This window comes from Haliotis cracherodii, unplaced genomic scaffold (assembly GCF_022045235.1).
Source record: "Haliotis cracherodii isolate W230 unplaced genomic scaffold, xgHalCrac1.p SCAF_47, whole genome shotgun sequence".
In the NCBI taxonomy this organism is placed as follows: Eukaryota; Metazoa; Mollusca; class Gastropoda; order Lepetellida; family Haliotidae; genus Haliotis; species Haliotis cracherodii.
The window spans coordinates 171,917-191,558 of record NW_027266305.1 but is presented as its reverse complement, the minus strand read 5'-3'; the positions used below and the strand labels follow the sequence as shown (position 1 = coordinate 191,558).

At 41.8% G+C, this 19,642-nt stretch overlaps 1 protein-coding gene across 1 annotated transcript in view; it reads right to left on the bottom strand.

Moving 5' to 3' along the window:
• LOC139441881 (protein ABHD18-like) overlaps positions 1-19,642 on the bottom strand; it is a 33,857-nt gene that overhangs the window by 8,137 nt on the left and 6,078 nt on the right. Inside the window, exons 4-10 of the mRNA XM_071222631.1 lie at positions 19,284-19,384; positions 16,081-16,162; positions 14,832-14,916; positions 13,198-13,225; positions 10,704-10,842; positions 7,470-7,559; positions 926-1,030 (exon numbers count right to left, since the gene is read on the bottom strand). Coding sequence (XP_071078732.1) covers positions 926-1,030; positions 7,470-7,559; positions 10,704-10,842; positions 13,198-13,225; positions 14,832-14,916; positions 16,081-16,162; positions 19,284-19,384 — 630 coding nt within the window. The remainder of the gene's footprint in view (positions 1-925; positions 1,031-7,469; positions 7,560-10,703; positions 10,843-13,197; positions 13,226-14,831; positions 14,917-16,080; positions 16,163-19,283; positions 19,385-19,642) is intronic.

The window sequence follows — 19,642 nt, the reverse complement described above, 5'->3', positions numbered from 1 at the left end:
ATATATTGTCATACTTTAACCTGTATTTGCGATACGTATTGCAATATATTGTGAATTTACATTTACAGCCTTGGCTCGCTTATTTGGGACGGTGTCGAAATCATCTGCCATTTTGTATCCCAGCAATGATCAAGGGATTGGTTTGGTTGGTTTGTTGTTTAACGTTGCACTCAGCAATATTCCAGCTGTATGACAGCGGTCTGTAAATAATCGAGTCTGGACCAGACAATCCAGTGATTGATATCATGAGCATCGATCCATGCAATTGGGATCGATGACATGTATCAACCAAGTTAGCGAGCCTGACCACCCGATCCCGTTAGTCGCCTTTTACGACAAGCATAGTCACCTTTTACAGCAAGCATGGGTTGCTGAAGACCTATTCTACCCTGGAATCTTCACGGGTCACGATCAAGGGAGATAATATGGTCACATGGTAATGCAAGCTCCTTCCTAGCACGTGGCACCTTCGTAATAATCTCGGTATAGAGAGCTCTGCCAATGGGCTATCGCTGTGAGGAGCTTGAAAGCAGTGATGCGTACACGCTAATTAATATAAAGATCCGTCAGGCAAGTTGTATCAGAAAGACACTATTTTCCATCTCCATATCGATTAGGAACACATAAATATACATATTTATTTTTGTCCCAATATATTGCTATATTTACAAGTGTATCGCAGTTTGTATTGCTGAAGATTTGTACCACAATATACTGGTGAACCCGTAATACCGCGCACCGTCAGTAAACTACATTTATAACGCACTGATGGATATAACAAACATTTTTTTGGGTCCTGTCCATTTGCTGTATAACTGCTCATAACAAAGTATGGTTTAAACAAACTAAAATTAGTCGTCCCAGTGTTCCTGCTGGCTTTTAAAGGGGTACAAGGGTGTCGACAATGCAGCGAAGTTGTGCATACCTCCTCCGGTGAGTGGATCAGCTTCTTGATCTCCTGTTCGTACACATGGTCCTCGAAATACTGAGACTCCAGCACCTGCCAGGGAATAGCTGCGCTCATGACGCCCTGCAACACACATCACAGTAAAAAAAAACGGCACACGCACGCACACACGCACGAACGAAGGCACTTAAGTCACTAAAATCAAAGAGGCTAGATTGTCCTCACGCCCTGCAAAACCTACTCCTGTACTACCCTTCTCACACAGAGGGCCATCTCTGAACAGGAAACACAAAAGCATTTAAGAAAGAAGAGTAATTTCATGACTTTGTTATTATTTGCAATGATTTAATTCCTGATAACACTGAAGTTTAAGTAGTGAGTGACTCTTGGCTCCACATTGTGTTCAGTGGTGTCCCAGTACATCACAGCGTGTCAGTGTACTCAGGGAGACATGCCCACGGGGAGACACGCCCACGGGAGACACGCCCACGGGGATACACGCCCACGGGAGACACACCGACGGGAGACACGCCCACAGGGAGACACGCACACGGGAGACACGCCCACGGGGAGACACGCCCACGGGGACACACGCCCACGGGGACACCAACACAGATGCTGAACACCTTGGTGAAACCCACAAGCACTGTTGTAGGGCCAACAGACCAAGCTTGAAGTGAAAGTGAGGGGGAATGGGGTTTAACATTGGGTCAAAGATTATTGCACTTATATAGCGGCGTGCATGCACGAGGGTCTGTGGCTGCTTGTACTAGTTGGACTGATGCCGATTTATAGTGCTAGCCCATAGAGATACCATGCTGCAGTTTAACATGAATACCCCAGTCAGACACAGGATACTGATTCAGAGCAGACCAGTCCTTGTTTTCTCCCCTGAATGCAGAGCGTCAGACAGGGTAACAACAAGTACCATCTTTTAACATATTTTGGTATGATGTGGCCAGGGATTGAACCCACGGCTCTCTGGGTGGATGCTCTACCACTGGACCACGGAGTGGACGCTCCACCACTGGACCACGGAGTGGACGCTCTACCATTGGACCACGGAGTGGACGCTCCGCCACTGGACCATGGAGTGGACGCTCTACCACTGGACCACGGAGCGGATGTTCCACCACTGGACCACAGAGCGGAAGCTCCACCACTGGACAACGGAGTGGACGCTCCACCACTGGACATCGGAGTGGACGCTCTACCACTGGACCACGGAGTGGACGCTCAGCCACTGGACATCGGAGTGGACGCTCTACCACTGGACCACGGAGTGGACGCTCAGCCACTGGATCACGGAGCGGACGCTCCACCACTGGACGGAGGTGGTCACCAAGATAGAAGCAGATCTCGTATTTGACGTAGGCCTGTCACTATTACTCAATTAACCAGTCACTGTATCATTAGAATCTTCATCAAGGTAAAAAATGTGCAAACTGGTAGGGTATTTGTTATCCTAGTTTAATATTATTAATAGTCATATGTAGCTTATCAATATTGATATTGCTACAGTCTGACTCTCATTAAACAGTGTGCAACAATCTATCGCTGACAATCTCTTCACTGTCAAACAGAGCGGTACGTACATAGCTAAGCATTACCATATATATTCTTATTTTTAATACAACTAGTTAATGTGACTTCTTTCAGTGGCATTTAGAAGTTGGAGTGATGAAGAAAGACAAGTTCTATGGATGAACAACTTCTTTATTACAATTAGTGAGAAAACGAAACGTCGCACTAATTGTAACAAGCGTATAGTTGACAAAGTCATCTATATCCCCCGCCCATTTTAACACGTTATGGTCCCAAACCAGGTAACTGACCCAACATTTCTCTTAGCCCATGTCAAAATAGCTGCAATGGAAATTCTAAAATAAACATTTCCAAAACTCCTTAATATCAAATGGCACTAGTTCAGTATGCGCTTTAAATATAGACATGCAATGTTTGGCAAGGAAATATTTAACAGTTTATTTGTTATACTACTTAAGTAAACCAATCCTATATTAAAACTTAAATCCAACTTGTTGTCACGGAAACATAAACAACAAAAATTTCTAAAACTGCTATATATCAAAAGCAACCAGTTCAGTATGTGCCTGGTAGACATGCAAAGTTTTGTAAGAAAGTATTTAACGTTTTTTGAGTTACACTCTGGAAACAAACACCACCCCTGTAGAACCTAAGTCCAACTTATTGCCATGGAAACGTAAAAAATAAAAATTTATAAAATTCCTAAATAGCAAGAGGCACCAGTTCAGTATGTGTCTGGTAAACATGCACAGTTTTTGTTGGAAAGTATTGAATGGGTTTTGAGTTATGCTCCGGAAACCTATAGAACCTAAGTCCAACTTGTTGCAATGGAAACGTAAAAAATAAAAATTTATAAAATTCCTAAATAGCAAAAGGCATCAGTTCAGTATGTGTCTGGTAAACATGCAAAGTTTTGTAAGAAAGTATTTAACATTTTTTGAGTTACGCTCTGGAAACGAACAGCACCCTTATTGAACCTAAGTCCAAATTGTTGCAATGGAAACGTAAAAAATAAAAATTTATAAAATTCCTAAATAGCAAAAGGCATCAGTTCAGTATGTGTCTGGTAAACATGCAAAGTTTTGTAAGAAAGTATTTAACATTTTTTGAGTTACGCTCTGGAAACGAACAGCACCCTTATTGAACCTAAGTCCAAATTGTTGCAATGGAAACGTAAAAAATAAAAATTTATAAAATTCCTAAATAGCAAAAGGCACCAGTTCAGTATGTGCCTAGTAGACATGCAAAGTTTCGTAGAGAAATATTTAACGTTTTTTGAGTTACGCTCCGGAAACGATTTCGGGACGCACACACGCACACGCACACACACACACGCACACACACACATGCACACACACACGCACACACACACACACACATGGACGGAACCCATTTCTATATCCCCTCCAACTTCGTTGGGGCGGGGGATAATAAAGAAGTTGTTCATCCATAGAACTTGTCTTTCTTCTTAAGTTAATGTGATAAGATTTATTGCAAAACACTGCTCACCCATGAACTGAAAATGCCTTCAATATTTTTCATAGGAATCAGGAACTTATTACAATATTCATAATGCATACAGGCATGTCTTGGACCTGTAACGAGTTTTAACACAATATAGCCAACCTGTTGAAATAATAATTGTCAAGCTCAAACACACAAAAAAACATGTTAACTCTCTAAAGAGGACACAATACTAAACAAGCAAACACGTTGTAAACACCATCACCAGTAGAAATTACACCTTTAATCACTGTGTTAATCCTATTACCAGCTGTCAAACCCAGTTGTAACTGAATACGTGCAGCCTGTACGGTGATATACTACTTGATTAAATATGTATTGCACTGAACCAACATATCACAACATCCCTACAAAAGTACTACATGTGGATCTGAATAGATTTCAACAGATGGCCTCTGAATCCCAGGAAAATGATATCTATCATATTGTCATTAACACTAACAGACATGAACTTTGGTACACCTTGAGTATAGTAGTGTACAGCACGAGTATACCGTGTGTATAGCAGGAGTATAGCAGTGTACAGCACGAGTATAGCAGTGTACAGCACGAGTATAGCAGTGTACAGCACGAGTATAGCAGCGTACAGCACGAGTATAGCAGCGTACAGCAGGAGTATACCGTTTGTATAGCAGGAGTATAGCAGTGTACAGCACGAGTATAGCAGTGTACAGCACGAGTATAGCAGTGTACAGCACGAGTATAGCAGCGTACAGCAGGAGTATACCGTGTGTACAGCAGGAGTATAGCAGTGTACAGCACGAGTATAGCAGTGTACAGCACGAGTATACCGTGTGTATAGCAGGAGTATACCGTGTGTATAGCAGGAGTATACAGTGTACAGCACGAGTATAGCAGTGTACAGCACGAGTATAGCAGTGTACAGCACGAGTATAGCAGTGTACAGCACGAGTATACCATGTGTACAGCAGGAGTATAGCAGTGTACAGCACGAGTATAGCAGTGTACAGCACGAGTATACCGTGTGTATAGCAGGAGTATACCGTGTGTATAGCAGGAGTATACAGTGTACAGCACGAGTATAGCAGTGTACAGCACGAGTATAGCAGTGTACAGCACGAGTATACCGTGTGTACAGCAGGAGTATAGCAGTGTACAGCACGAGTATAGCAGTGTACAGCACGAGTATACCGTGTGTACAGCAGGAGTATAGCAGTGTACAGCATGAGTATAGCAGTGTACAGCACGAGTATACCGTGTGTATAGCAGGAGTATAGCAGTGTACAGCACGAGTATAGCAGTGTACAGCACGAGTATAGCAGTGTACAGCACGAATATAGCAGTGTACAGCACGAGTATAGCAGTGTACAGCACGAGTATAGCAGCGTACAGCACAAGTATAGCAGTGTACAGCAGCGTACAGCAGGAGTATAGCAGTGTACAGCAGGAGTATAGCAGTGTACAGCACGAGTATAGCAGTGTACAGCATGAGTATAGCAGTGTACAGCACGAGTATAGCATGAGTATAGCAGTGTACAGCATGAGTATAGCAGTGTACAGCACGAGTATAGCAGTGTACAGCAGGAGTATAGCAGTGTACAGCACGAGTATAGCAGTGTACAGCACGAGTATAGCAGTGTACAGCACGAGTATACTGTGTGTATAGCAGTGTACAGCATGAGTATACTGTGTACAGCAGGAGTATAGCAGTGTACAGCATGAGTATAGCAGTGTACAGCAGGAGTATACCGTGTGTATAGCAGGAGTATACCGTGTGTATAGCAGGAGTATAGCAGTGTACAGCACGAGTATAGCAGTGTACAGCAGGAGTATAGCAGTGTACAGCACGAGTATAGCAGTGTACAGCACCAGTATAGCAGTGTACAGCACGAGTATAGCAGTGTACAGCATGAGTATACTGTGTACAGCAGGAGTATAGCAGTGTACAGCATGAGTATAGCAGTGTACAGCAGGAGTATACCGTGTGTATAGCAGGAGTATACCGTGTGTATAGCACGAGTATAGCAGTGTACAGCAGGAGTATAGCAGTGTACAGCACGAGTATAGCAGTGTACAGCACGAGTATACCGTGTGTACAGCAGGAGTATAGCAGTGTACAGCAGGAGTATAGCAGTGTACAGCACGAGTATACCGTGTGTATAGCAGGAGTATAGCAGTGTACAGCAGGAGTATAGCAGTGTTCAGCACGAGTATACCGTGTGTATAGCAGTGTACTGCACGAGTATAGCAGTGTACAGCAGGAGTATACCGTGTGTATAGCAGGAGTATACCGTGTGTATAGCAGGAGTATGACAGGGAATATTCAGTCAGTCGAGAATTGAGCAATACTTCGAAGGCCTTCTAATTTGTATTATTACAGTGACATATGTACTTCTATTAGAGAAGGCTTTGTTCTCTCAGTTAGGTTTTAGCAGTGGCTACAGACAACATGCAATTAATTTATTCAAGTATTATATAAAATGTGAACAGTTACTTATTGTAGTTATATTTTTTTTTATAGAAAAAAAGAGTGGAAATACAAATAAAAATAACTTTTTATTTTATTAAAAGAAAAAACACATAAAAGATTATTTTTATTTTATTTTCTAATTATATCAATTGCATTAAATTGCTGAGTCCATACATAGATTAACTAAATCCTTGGCATCCCAGCAACAGGAGAGGTCAGTGGACCGTGACAACGCCCATCATGGAACTAGTAGTAACAGGTGTTGTGGGGAGATCTCCGGCTCCGCTCGCTGATGTACAAGACAACATCTGCACACAGCTATCAGCTGATCGGTGACTGGCACATTATCACCAGCAATCATTCAGAGTTCTCTGTTCTGTGAAGTACTTTCATGTTACACAGGGACGTCAGCTGTCATTAAGCTGAGTGACATAGTGAACATAGTGAACATAGTGAACGGCATGTGACGCTGAGACAGCTACATCAGGACAGACAGACAGACTTGTGCCATTAGGCCAGGAACAGATGAACCGGTGTTTTACGCCACACTCGGCAATATTCCAGCTATATGACAGCGGTCTGTAAATAATCGAGTCTGGACCAGACAATCCTGTGATTGACAACATGAGCATCGATCCACGCAATTGGGACCGATGACATGTATCAACCAAGTCAGCGAGCCTGACCACCCGATCCCGTTTGTCGCCTTTTACGACAAGCATAGTCGCCTTTTACGGCAAGCATGGGTTGCTGAAGACCTATTCTACCCCAGATCTTCAAGCAAACAGTGTAACTCACCTGTGTGAAGACCACAGAAGCAGTGTAACTCACCTGTGTGCAGACCACGGAAGCAGTGTAACTCACCTGTGTGAAAACCACGGAAGCAGTGTAACTCACCTGTGTGCAGACCACGGAAGCAGTGTAACTCACCTGTGTGAAGACCACGGAAGCAGTGTAACTCACCTGTGTGAAGACCACGGAAGCAGTGTAACTCACCTGTGTGAAGACCACGGAAGCAGTGTAACTCACCTGTGTGAAGACCACGGAAGCAGTGTAACTCACCTGTGTGAAGACCACAGAAGCAGTACTCCAGGAAAGGCATGGTACCAGCGTCAGCGGCTTGCACCAGTTGGAGGCTGCCAGGGAGGCCATCTAGGAGAGCGTCAACAAGGTGTCTACATTTATCATCCAAAACTTGCTCCCACAGGAGATATCTCTTGGATGAGATCAAGCGATATCTACATTGTAGATATCGCTGCAATGAAATTGCATCACGATGCTTTGCAGACCATTGTGATGTCATTGGTTAACATGACATCACAATCAAATGACATCACTAATGGCTCTGCTACAGAAGCTGTTAGCAGTACTTTTTAAACTGAACATACTGCATATTTACTTTCTACAAACTGAAAGAGTTGGAAGAAGAATGATAAATAAAATCTCATCCTCGCGTCTTTTAATATAAAAAATATAACAACACTCATTGATAAAAGTGGAAATACTCCTCGGCCTTGTAGTTTTCCCACTTTTATCAACAAGTGTTGATATATTTGATATCAAAAGGCACTCGGGTGAGATTCTCTATATCTAAATACATCCACCTGCCCCTGGAGATTTACATACATCACCTTCCCACGGAGATTAACAAACATCACCTTCCCCTGGAGATTTACATACATCACCTTCCCCTGGAGATTTACATACAACCACCTTCCCCTGGTGATTTACATACATCCACCTTCCCCTGGAGATTTACATACAACCACCTTCCCCTGGTGATTTACATACATCCACCTTCCCCTGGATATTTACATACAACCACATGCCCCAGGAGATTTACATACATCATCTTCCCCTTGAGATTTACATACATCACCTTCCCTTCCCCAGGAGATTTACATACAACACCTTCCCCTTGAGATTTACATACATCACCTTCCCCTTGAGATTTACATACATCCACCTGCCCCTTGAAATTTACATACATCACCTTCCCCTGGAGATATAAATACATCCACCTTCCCCTGGAGATTTACATACATCACCTTCCCCTTGAGATTTACATACATCACCTTCCCCTTGAGATTTACATACATCGACCTTGACCTGGAGATTTACATACAACCACCTTCCCCTTGAGATTTACATACATCACCTTCCCCTTGAGATTTACATACAACCACCTTCCCCTTGAGATTTACATACATCCACCTTCCCCTGGAGATTTACATACATCACCTTCCCCAGGAGATTTACATACATCCACCTTCCCCAGGAGATTTACATACATCACCTTCCCCTTGAGATTTACATACATCACCTTCCCCTGGAGATTTACATACATCACCTTCCCCTTGAGATTTACATACATCCACCTTCCCCTGGAGATTTACATACATCACCTTCCCCAGGAGATTTACATACATCCACCTTCCACAGGAGATTAACATACAACCACCTTCCCCTGGAGATTTACATACAACCATCTGCCCCAGGAGATTTACATACATCCACCTTCCCCAGGAGATTTACATACAACCACCTTCCCCTGGAGATTTATGTACATCCACCTTCCCCTGGAGATTTACATACAACCACCTTCCCCTGGAGATTTACATACATCCACCTTCCCCTGGAGATATACATACATCCACCTCTCCCAGGAGATTTACATACATCCACCTTCCCCAGGAGATTTACATACAACCACCTTCCCCTGGAGATATACATACATCCACCTCTCCCAGGAGATTTACATACATCCACCTTCCCCTGGAGATTTACATACATCCACCTTCCCCTGGAGATTTACATACAACCACCTTCCACTGGAGATTTACATACATCACCTTCCCCTTGAGATTTACATACATCCACCTTCCCCTGGAGATTTACATACAACCACCTTCCCCTGGAGATTTACATACATCCACCTTCCCCTGGAGATTTACATACATCCACCTTCCCCAGGAGATTTACATACATCCACCTTCCCCAGGAGATTTACATACATCACCTTCCCCTTGAGATTTACATACAACCACCTGCCCCAGGAGATATACATACATCCACCTTCCACAGGAGATTAACATACAACCACCTTCCCCTGGAGATTTACATACAACCATCTGCCCCAGGAGATTTACATACATCCACCTTCCCCAGGAGATTTACATACAACCACCTTCCCCTGGAGATTTATGTACATCCACCTTCCCCTGGAGATTTACATACAACCACCTTCCCCTGGAGATTTACATACATCCACCTTCCCCTGGAGATTTACATACAACCACCTTCCACTGGAGATTTACATACATCACCTTCCCCTTGAGATTTACATACATCGACCTTGACCTGGAGATTTACATACAACCACCTTCCCCTGGAGATTTACATACATCACCTTCTCCTTGAGATTTACATACATCCACCTTGACCTGGAGATTTACATACAACCACCTTCCCCTGGAGATTTACATACATCACCTTCCCCTTGAGATTTACATACATCCACCTTGACCTGGAGATTTACATACAACAACCTTCCCCTGGAGATTTACATACATCCACCTTCCCCTGGAGATTTACATACATCCACCTTGACCTAGAGATATACATACATCCACCTCTCTCAGGAGATTTACATACATCCACCTTCCCCAGGAGATTTACATACAACCACCTTCCCCTGGTGATTAACATACATCCACCTTCCCCTGGAGATATACATACATCCACCTTCCCCAGAAGATTTACATACAACCACCTTCCCCTGGAGATATACATACATCCACCTCTCCCAGGAGATTTACATACATCCACCTTCCCCTGGAGATTTACATACATCCACCTTCCCCTGGAGATTTACATACAACCACCTTCCACTGGAGATTTACATACATCACCTTCCCCTTGAGATTTACATACATCGACCTTGACCTGGAGATTTACATACAACCACCTTCCCCTGGAGATTTACATACATCACCTTCCCCTTGAGATTTACATACATCCACCTTGACCTGGAGATTTACATACAACCACCTTCCCCAGGAGATTTACATACAACCACCTTCCCCTGGTGATTAACATACATCCACCTTCCCCTGGAGATAAACATACATCCACCTTCCCCTGGAGATTTACATACATCCACCTTCCCCAGGAGATTAACATACAACCACCTTCCCCTGGAGATATACACACATCCACCTTCCCTTGGAGATGTTGAGGCATCTCCAAGCCTGGCCAGCCCAATCCCAGCCTGTGTGAGTCTTGGTCAGTACTTACATGTCCCCCCATGGAGATGCCAGTGATCCCTAGGGGCCCCCAGCCCTGATTTTCACACCAGTGCAGGAGCACCTGGGACTCCAGTATCAGGGCAGCTCCCATCACAAACAAGTCACTCACGTTATGGAGGCTCGATCGTCTGTAACAAATCAAACTGCCCTCAATTCTGATCCCGCTAAGGGGCACACATGATATGTAAACCACATCAGTGGTGTATCAGTCATATATACATGGGAACAGTGTGACAGATTACTCTGGGAGAAAAGACCCGAGTAAGACTGGGAATGGCGTGGACTGAGCATGGATCATCATCCGCATGATCAGTATGATCAGTATGACCAGTGTCATCAGTATGATCAGTATGATCAGTGTCATCAGTATGATCAGTATGATCAGTGTCATCAGTATGATCAGTGTCATCAGTATGATCAGTGTCATCAGTGTCATCAGTGTCATCAGTATGATCAGTGTCATCAGTATGATCAGTGTCATCAGTATGATCAGTGTCATCAGTGTCATCAGTATGATCAGTGTCATCAGTATCATCAGTGTCATTAGTATGATCAGTGTCATCAGTATGATCAGTGTCATTAGTGTCATCAGTATCATCAGTGTCATTAGTATGATCAGTGTCATCAGTATGATCAGTGTCATCAGTATGATCAGTATCATCAGTGTCATCAGTATCATCAGTGTCATCAGTATCATAAGTGTCATCAGTATCATCAGTATGATCAGTGTCATCAGTATGATCAGTGTCATCAGTATGATCAGTGTCATCAGTATCATCAGTGTCATCAGTATGATCAGTATGATCAGTGTCATCAGTGTCATCAGTATCATCAGTGTCATCAGTTTCATCAGTATCATCAGTGTCATCAGTATCATCAGTATGATCAGTGTCATCAGTATCACCAGTGTCATCAGTATCATCAGTGTCATCAGTATCATCAGTGTCATCAGTATCATCAGTATGATCAGTGTCATCAGTATCATCAGTGTCATCAGTATCATCAGTGTCATCAGTATCATCAGTGTCATCAGTATGATCAGTGTCATCAGTATCATCAGTGTCATCAGTATGATCAGTATGATCAGTGTCATCAGTATGATCAGTGTCATCAGTATGATCAGTATGATCAGTGTCATCAGTATGATCAGTGTGATCAGTGTCATCAGTATCATCAGTGTCATCAGTATCATCAGTATCATCAGTATCATCAGTGTCATCAGTATCATCAGTATGATCAGTGTCATCAGTGTCATCAGTATGATCAGTGTCATCAGTATCATAAGTGTCATCAGTATGATCAGTGTCATCAGTGTCATCAGTATGATCAGTGTCATCAGTATGATCAGTATCATCAGTGTCATCAGTATGATCAGTGTCATCAGTATCATCAGTGTCATCAGTATCAGTATCATCAGTGTCATCAGTATCATCAGTGTCATCAGTATCATCAGTGTCATCAGTGTCATCATTATCATCAGTGTCATCAGTGTCATCAGTATCATCAGTATGATCAGTGTCATCAGTGTCACCAGTGTCATCAGTATCATCAGTGTCATCAGTATCATCAGTGTCATCAGTATCATCAGTATGATCAGTGTCATCAGTATCATCAGTGTCATCAGTATCATCAGTGTCATCAGTGTCATCATTATCATCAGTGTCATCAGTGTCATCAGTATCATCAGTATGATCAGTGTCATCAGTGTCACCAGTGTCATCAGTATCATCAGTGTCATCAGTATCATCAGTGTCATCAGTATCATCAGTATGATCAGTGTCATCAGTATCATCAGTGTCATCAGTATCATCAGTGTCATCAGTATCATCAGTGTCATCAGTATCATCAGTATGATCAGTGTCATCAGTATCATCAGTGTCATCAGTATCATCAGTGTCATCAGTATCATCAGTGTCATCAGTGTCATCAGTATCATCAGTGTCATCAGTATCATCAGTATGATCAGTGTCATCAGTGTCATTTGGCTTGTGCAGGATTAAAGCGTAAAATTTGGAAATCACATACAGCATATTGTGACAAGAATCAAGTCACTCTGTAATAACACTTGACTGATTGCTAGTGTTGTCATTAATTGGTACACATTTGAAACATCTCAAGTACCTGTGAGACCCTGTCTCTATTTGTGATCAAGTACCTGTGACCCTGTCTCTATTTGTGATCAAGTACCTGTGAGACCCTGTCTTTATTTGTGATCAAGTACCTGTGAGACTCTGTCTCTATTTGTGATCAAGTACCTGTGACCCCGTCTCTATTTGTGATCAAGTACCTGTGAGACCCTGTCTTTATTTGTGATCAAGTACCTGTGAGACCCTGTCTCTATTTGTGATCAAGTACCTGTGAGACTCTGTCTTTATTTGTGATCAAGTACCTGTGACCCCGTCTCTATTTGTGATCAAGTACCTGTGAGACCCTGTCTCTATTTGTGATCAAGTACATGCATAGTGTTCCGACTGGGTACTTACAACTGGTACTTTGGTTTCCTCTCCCCATCTGATGCTTCATAAGGAAAACACATGGCAACATTCACCATACGAAAACCCTACAATTCAAGGGAGATAAGTCAGGAGTGAATACGGACAATGCTTATAGTTTTAGATGGTAACCAACCACTAGGGTATCAAATCTCCCTTCTGTTGATGATGAACACCTTGGACCTTCTCACCAGCACTGCTTCGTTTCGAAAGTTTCTCTTATCACAAAAGTTCTCTGACGCATGAGCTTGAGATCAACAACCATGGTTCAACATGCCGCTTCTGACGGTGAGTGCACCATAGATCTATCTTCTCTCAAACTCTCCACCTTGTATGGGCAAGCCATTGACATATTTAATCAAATCAGAAGACTATTTTAAATGAACTTTTAGCAGTAGTTTTTACACTTAAGACACTGCTTATTACTGTCTACAAACTGAAAAATTTGGAAGAAATATGTTGGATGATAAATAAAATCTCACCCTCATGTCTTTTGATATCAAATATATCAACACTTGTTGATAAAAGTCGAAAAACTCCTCAGCAAGCCTTTGCCACTTTTATCAACACTGACATTAATCATGTTAATAGAATGACACAGTTCTGTGTTCCTATATTGGAGTTTATTGTCATGCAGGTTCACATGGGTAGAAACAATGACATACATAACACAGCTCACCATAAACGATGGAATCGAACGGAAGATTTAGTGCTTCTCATCAAGTGAGTGTGGAGCGTGGTTAGTTTGTATACACCAGTTCATCAAGGTGTGAAGGTGTGACGACAGTCGTCAACCGTGTATGACAGAGTCATTGTGCTTAGCAACCTGTCAAATATTCGTAAAATTATAAGCCAATCACTGCAAACCCACACAGTGAAAATGTACAGTACAGCAAATCACACAACACTGCTCATATACGTTCAAAGAAAAGCTCTTTCACGTCTAAACACTAACACAGTGACCTGATCCATCTCATTTGGAATTTCCTGCTTTTGACAAATTTCATGGAAGTTAGATCATGTATTTAATCGAACAGCTATCACCCCATAAGTCAACAGTCTTAATGTTAACGTTTTCTTATTAGTTTCTTAATTCAATCGTAGAGCTACTTGTATTAATTTCATGATATATTTTAGGCCAGGGGTCGACACTTGCATTAAATTGGTGATGCATTAATTTCCCCATTTTCAGTACGAAACCATGGAATGGAAATATGATACACTGCAAAACGAGGGATACCACTGATGCTGACGTCACATTATGACCCAGATGAGCACGAAAAGGGAAAAAGCAAAAGTAAATATATTTCTTTAGAAGTACCATCTTCCTGAGGCAAGGGAGTTAACTGACTATAAAAGTTCAGTTTCCACGCATGCTGAACAATGCTGAAATTTCTTGGCTCGTTCTTAGCGCCACCAGTGATTCTTATGGGTTATGTCCGTTCTATATCCCCACTACTGATCAATCAGATTCCACCTCTCATATCACTTTCATTTGCTTCAAACAAAATAAATGTAGGAATTGTTTGCTGGAGATCTATTCTAACACTGAATCCCCACAGGGCATGAGTGATATCTTCCTCCAGAACAACATATTTGTTGCCTGGCAACACAGACAAGGATACAGTAAGGGTTTTCCAGCAGTATGGATGCGATGCCGGCTTCCTTCAGGAGCGGCCGCGCCATCAAGGTTCTCCTCCGCCAGAAGAACTGTGGACATGAACAGTGAGAAGTGGAAGGTGACATCCTGATGTGACAAGCAATAAGGTGGTCAGAGAACAGTAATGGACATCTCTATCAGTGTGGCAATCAAACTATGACACCTGTCTGACAATCAACCCGAGTAATTCATGGCTACTTGCTGGAGATTCAATGTCCATTAACACCCAGATTTAAGAAAGAAAGGGGGTTGAGCTTTAATACTTTGTCCTGAGCGGAAACACCAGTGTCGTTCTACGCTGCAGTCAACAATATTCCAGCTATATGATGGCGGTCTGTAAATAATCGAGTCCAGTGATTGATATCATGAGTATCGATCCACACAATTGGGATCCATGACATGCATCAACCAAGTCAGCGAGTCTGACCACCCGATCCCGTTAGTCGCCTTTTACGACAAGCATAGTCGCCTTTTACGGCAAGCATGGATTGCTGAAGACCTATTCTACCCTGGAATCTTCACGGGTCTCCAGCTTGAGAGCTCAGTCCTGGACGAACAGATGTTTGTCATTTGGCTCACATACAGTCCTGTTCTGAGAATGTATGTATGTATTATACATGGTTCAGGAGTACTTGGCTATGCTCTAAGAGTAAGACACATAGGACTTGTGCATGTACTTTATTGGGACAAACCTGCACCTTGACGTTTATTCTTGCAAATGTACATTTTTATCCCCAAAAAGTCACTCATCCTGCATCAATGACAAGGCTAGATTGTAATTAATGGATCCACAGCTCGTCTATTAAAAAAAATATATTGTTTTGATTGTTTGTTGACACACTCTACAATACACCATGCACATGACAGTGGTCTGTAAACAATAGAAGGGAACAGACAATCCAGTAATTGACATGACCTTTGATCCAACCAATATGAACACGATTTCATGAAGTCAACCCAGTCACTGAGCCGGACCACCCGATCCACTGACTCGCCTCTTACGACAAACATGGGGTTACTTGGGAGCTATATCCTTACCCGGAATCTCTATGGGTATTGCTCTTATAACAATCATGGGATACAGGGTACCTATTCTACTGGAGATTGCAACACAATACCTGAGAGAGTATGGTACTACATTACCTCAAACACATAGCAACATTGTTACACACTTGTAAATTAAAACTGTCCCAATTGTTGTAGGTTAAACTCACATGGTCTCCGGTGCCAGCCAGATGAAGACAGACAGGTTTTAACTTGCCATGTTTCCAATTCTTTGGCAAAATAATCTGAAAACTGTTAAGGAAAAATAATAGAAGCAACATCTTTCCAAGTCTCATGTAACATACTGTGTAATATATTTTAACTTACTTAGCTTTCAAGTTCGGGTTGAAAGATGTATTGAATTATCAAAACATCGAAGTTGTCCATTGACTGAAGCAATCCACTGTTGACAAGCTCAAATGTCATCAGTAAACATCAATGCTGTGCCACACAATCCACTGATGACAGGATCAAATGTCATCAGTAAACATCAATGCTGTTACACACAATCCACTGATGACAGGATCAAATGTCATCAGTAAACATCAATGCTGTGCCACACAATCCACTGATGACAGGCTCAAATGTCATCAGTAAACATCAATGCTGTGCCACACAATCCACTGTTGACAGGCTCAAATGTCATCAGTAAACATCAATGCTGTGCCACACAATCCACTGATGACAGGATCAAATGTCATCAGTAAACATCAATGCTGTGCCACACAATCCACTGATGACAGGCTCAAATGTCATCAGTAAACATCAATGCTGTGCCACACAATCCACTGATGACAGGCTCAAATGTCATCAGTAAACATCAATGCTGTGACACACAATCCACTGATGACAGGCTCAAATGTCATCAGTAAACATCAATGCTGTGCCACACAATCCACTGATGACAGGCTCAAATGTCATCAGTAAACATCAATGCTGTGCCACACAATCCACTGATGACAAGCTCAAATGTCATCAGTAAACATCAATGCTGTGCCACACAATCCACTGTTGACAGGCTCAAATGTCATCAGTAAACATCAAGGTTGTGCCACACAATCCACTGATGACAGGCTCAAATATCATCAGTGAACATAAATCTTGTTTTAATCTTGTTAAATACACTTTTATCATTTTCATGATACATAATGTTGTAAATATATTACTTATTCTTCAAAGTCATGATACATTAGTGTGTATTGTGATCTTAAATGATTGCTAGAATAACCAATTAGAATATTATGTACTTAGTTTAGCGACCATATTGTTATAAGGTGCTTTCAGTAATTTATATAGTTTATAGCTTGTAGCTGTATCTGTTACACGACATTTATCGCTAGCAATAATTTACAGCTTACAGCCATAAATGTCGATAATATATTGTACAGTATTTTAGTACACTAAGTCTTGCATGAGTTAGTTGATTATTATGTACATAGTTCTATGATAGCGTTGGAACATATGCACTGGTGTAGTGCATACATATATATATTATTATTACTGTGAGTGTGAGTGTGAGAGAGACTGTAAATACATGTTACTTTATCATTAGGCATAGAGGCACATATAAAGCCATACTGTTGGCATTGACGTGATGAGCCTGCGTCCCTGAGACGAGGTTGGTACATGTATTTATGTGCTAATAGTTGTATGTATATATTGTTATATTTTGATGTGATTTGTATCAGATAAATGGTATTTGTAGTTGTAATAATATACTGATGGTTGTGCTTAAATATGTACTTAAATTCATGCTCATGGTAAACAGTAAATGTAATATGTTTGTTTAATTATAGATTGTTGTAATTGTATATTACTAATTCAACCTTATTATATTATGTTTGGGGGAATTATCCTCCATAGCCATGCACATTGTGGTGGGATCTCCATATCCCCATCCCAAACAGACGGAATAAATCCAATGAGCCCCCAAGTATTCATCCATCGTCATTCCCCATACATGTGATGCTGCTGTCACATCTGCATATGTTCAAACTGTTGACACTGTATGATACTCACGCAGTTCTTTGATGAATTAAATGTCAATGTATTGTATGTCTCATGGCCGTGGCTATGTAGGATATTTAATATAATGAATTTGAAGAGATGTGTCAGGGATAGAAACTAACAGTTTTAGTCCACTAGTCCTTATAATGATAGCATATAGCAAAACCCTTAAAAATGGCATATTTCTACTAGTCCTTACGATACCTTAACTATTGGGCTGTTTGGCAAGGACTATAGGACTAGTGCCAATTTCTAACGCTGTGTGTGTACTTAGACCTTTAATCAACAGAAGCCTGTACAAGTCTTGAAGATAAGTCCTTGTTCAGGAAGTGTGAAAAGAATGGAAGGATAACTCTTTACGTAACATTTTTTACCTAGAATATGGATTGAGAGAGGCGTCCGAAAACTATTGCCTCGTAGGTGCGTGACACAAATGTTTACATGTGTTTATACATCAATGTTAGGTGATTCACATGAAGATTCTTCACCTTCAGGGAGTGTGTTGAGGGGGTATTTTGTAATTGAAATAGACACAGAAACACAGCCATACCAGACTTTGGGATGCACAATGCTTGTTAGGATCAAATCTCTTTGCAACATTGAGATGATAGGCTTAAGAAGGAACACCTCCCTTACCAACAATTAAACATTCCTGCATCATTTCATCTTGTGAGTCTTACCGTCAACTTCAAAAAGAGTTGATGACAAATCAATGATAATCTAAAAAAACAAGCATGAAATACTCATATCCTCCACCACTATGACATGTCTGGTGGTATGCAAGGCAAGAAATAGTGTATGGTGTTCAAGATCTGCTCAAGAAATGAGCACTACTGCCATTTTCATTTTAAGTCATGGAAACTTGAAAATGAACATTTTTTAAATATCCAAAAACTATCAAAAGGCACCAGTTCACCACGAGACCTATCTATGTGCCAAGTTTGGTTAAAGTATCTCTCATGGTTTTTGTGTACTCCCGGAAATGAAACGTGAGGGATGGATAGAAGGACAGACGGACAGCACCCATTCATACATCCCCCTTCCACTTAATGGTGGGGGGTAATAAAATATTTGTCTATCATTCATCTTGTAAGTGAGTGAGTATGGTTTTATGCCGCTTTTAGCAATTTTCCAGCAATATCACATAAGGGGACACCAGAAATGGGCTTCACACATTGTACCCATGTCGGGAATCGAACCCGGGTCTTCGGCGTGATGAGAGAACGCTTTAACCACTAGGCTACCCGACCTCCCCCATTCATCTTGTGAGTATGGTCTTACTGTAAACTTCAAGAAGGATCGATGACATATCAATCTTAAAAAAGTGAACCAGCCAACATAAGCTCCACCTGTACACTGTACCTACTTGGCTTTCTCCGATTCCACCGGCATGATCCCTGGCAGGAACTTGGTGAAGGGGGACTGGAAGTAGCCCTCCATCACACGGCAGTCGTTCTGCACCTCGTCCTGCCAACATACAGCCTCAGTAACATTGTGTGTCAGTCCCCAAGGTATTCTGTGATTGCAGAATATTTTGCAGTAAATGCCCACTCTATGCAAAAGTATACCTACTTTGCAGAAAATCACATCTTGTATAGAACTCTTGCAGAATTTTGCATTTATCTGCCTCAGAATTTGAGAAAGACACAGAAGATTTTATCATGTGAGTCGAAAGCTGGTCTTAAACAGGCAAAGAGATAAGTCATTGAATGGAATTAGAAGAGG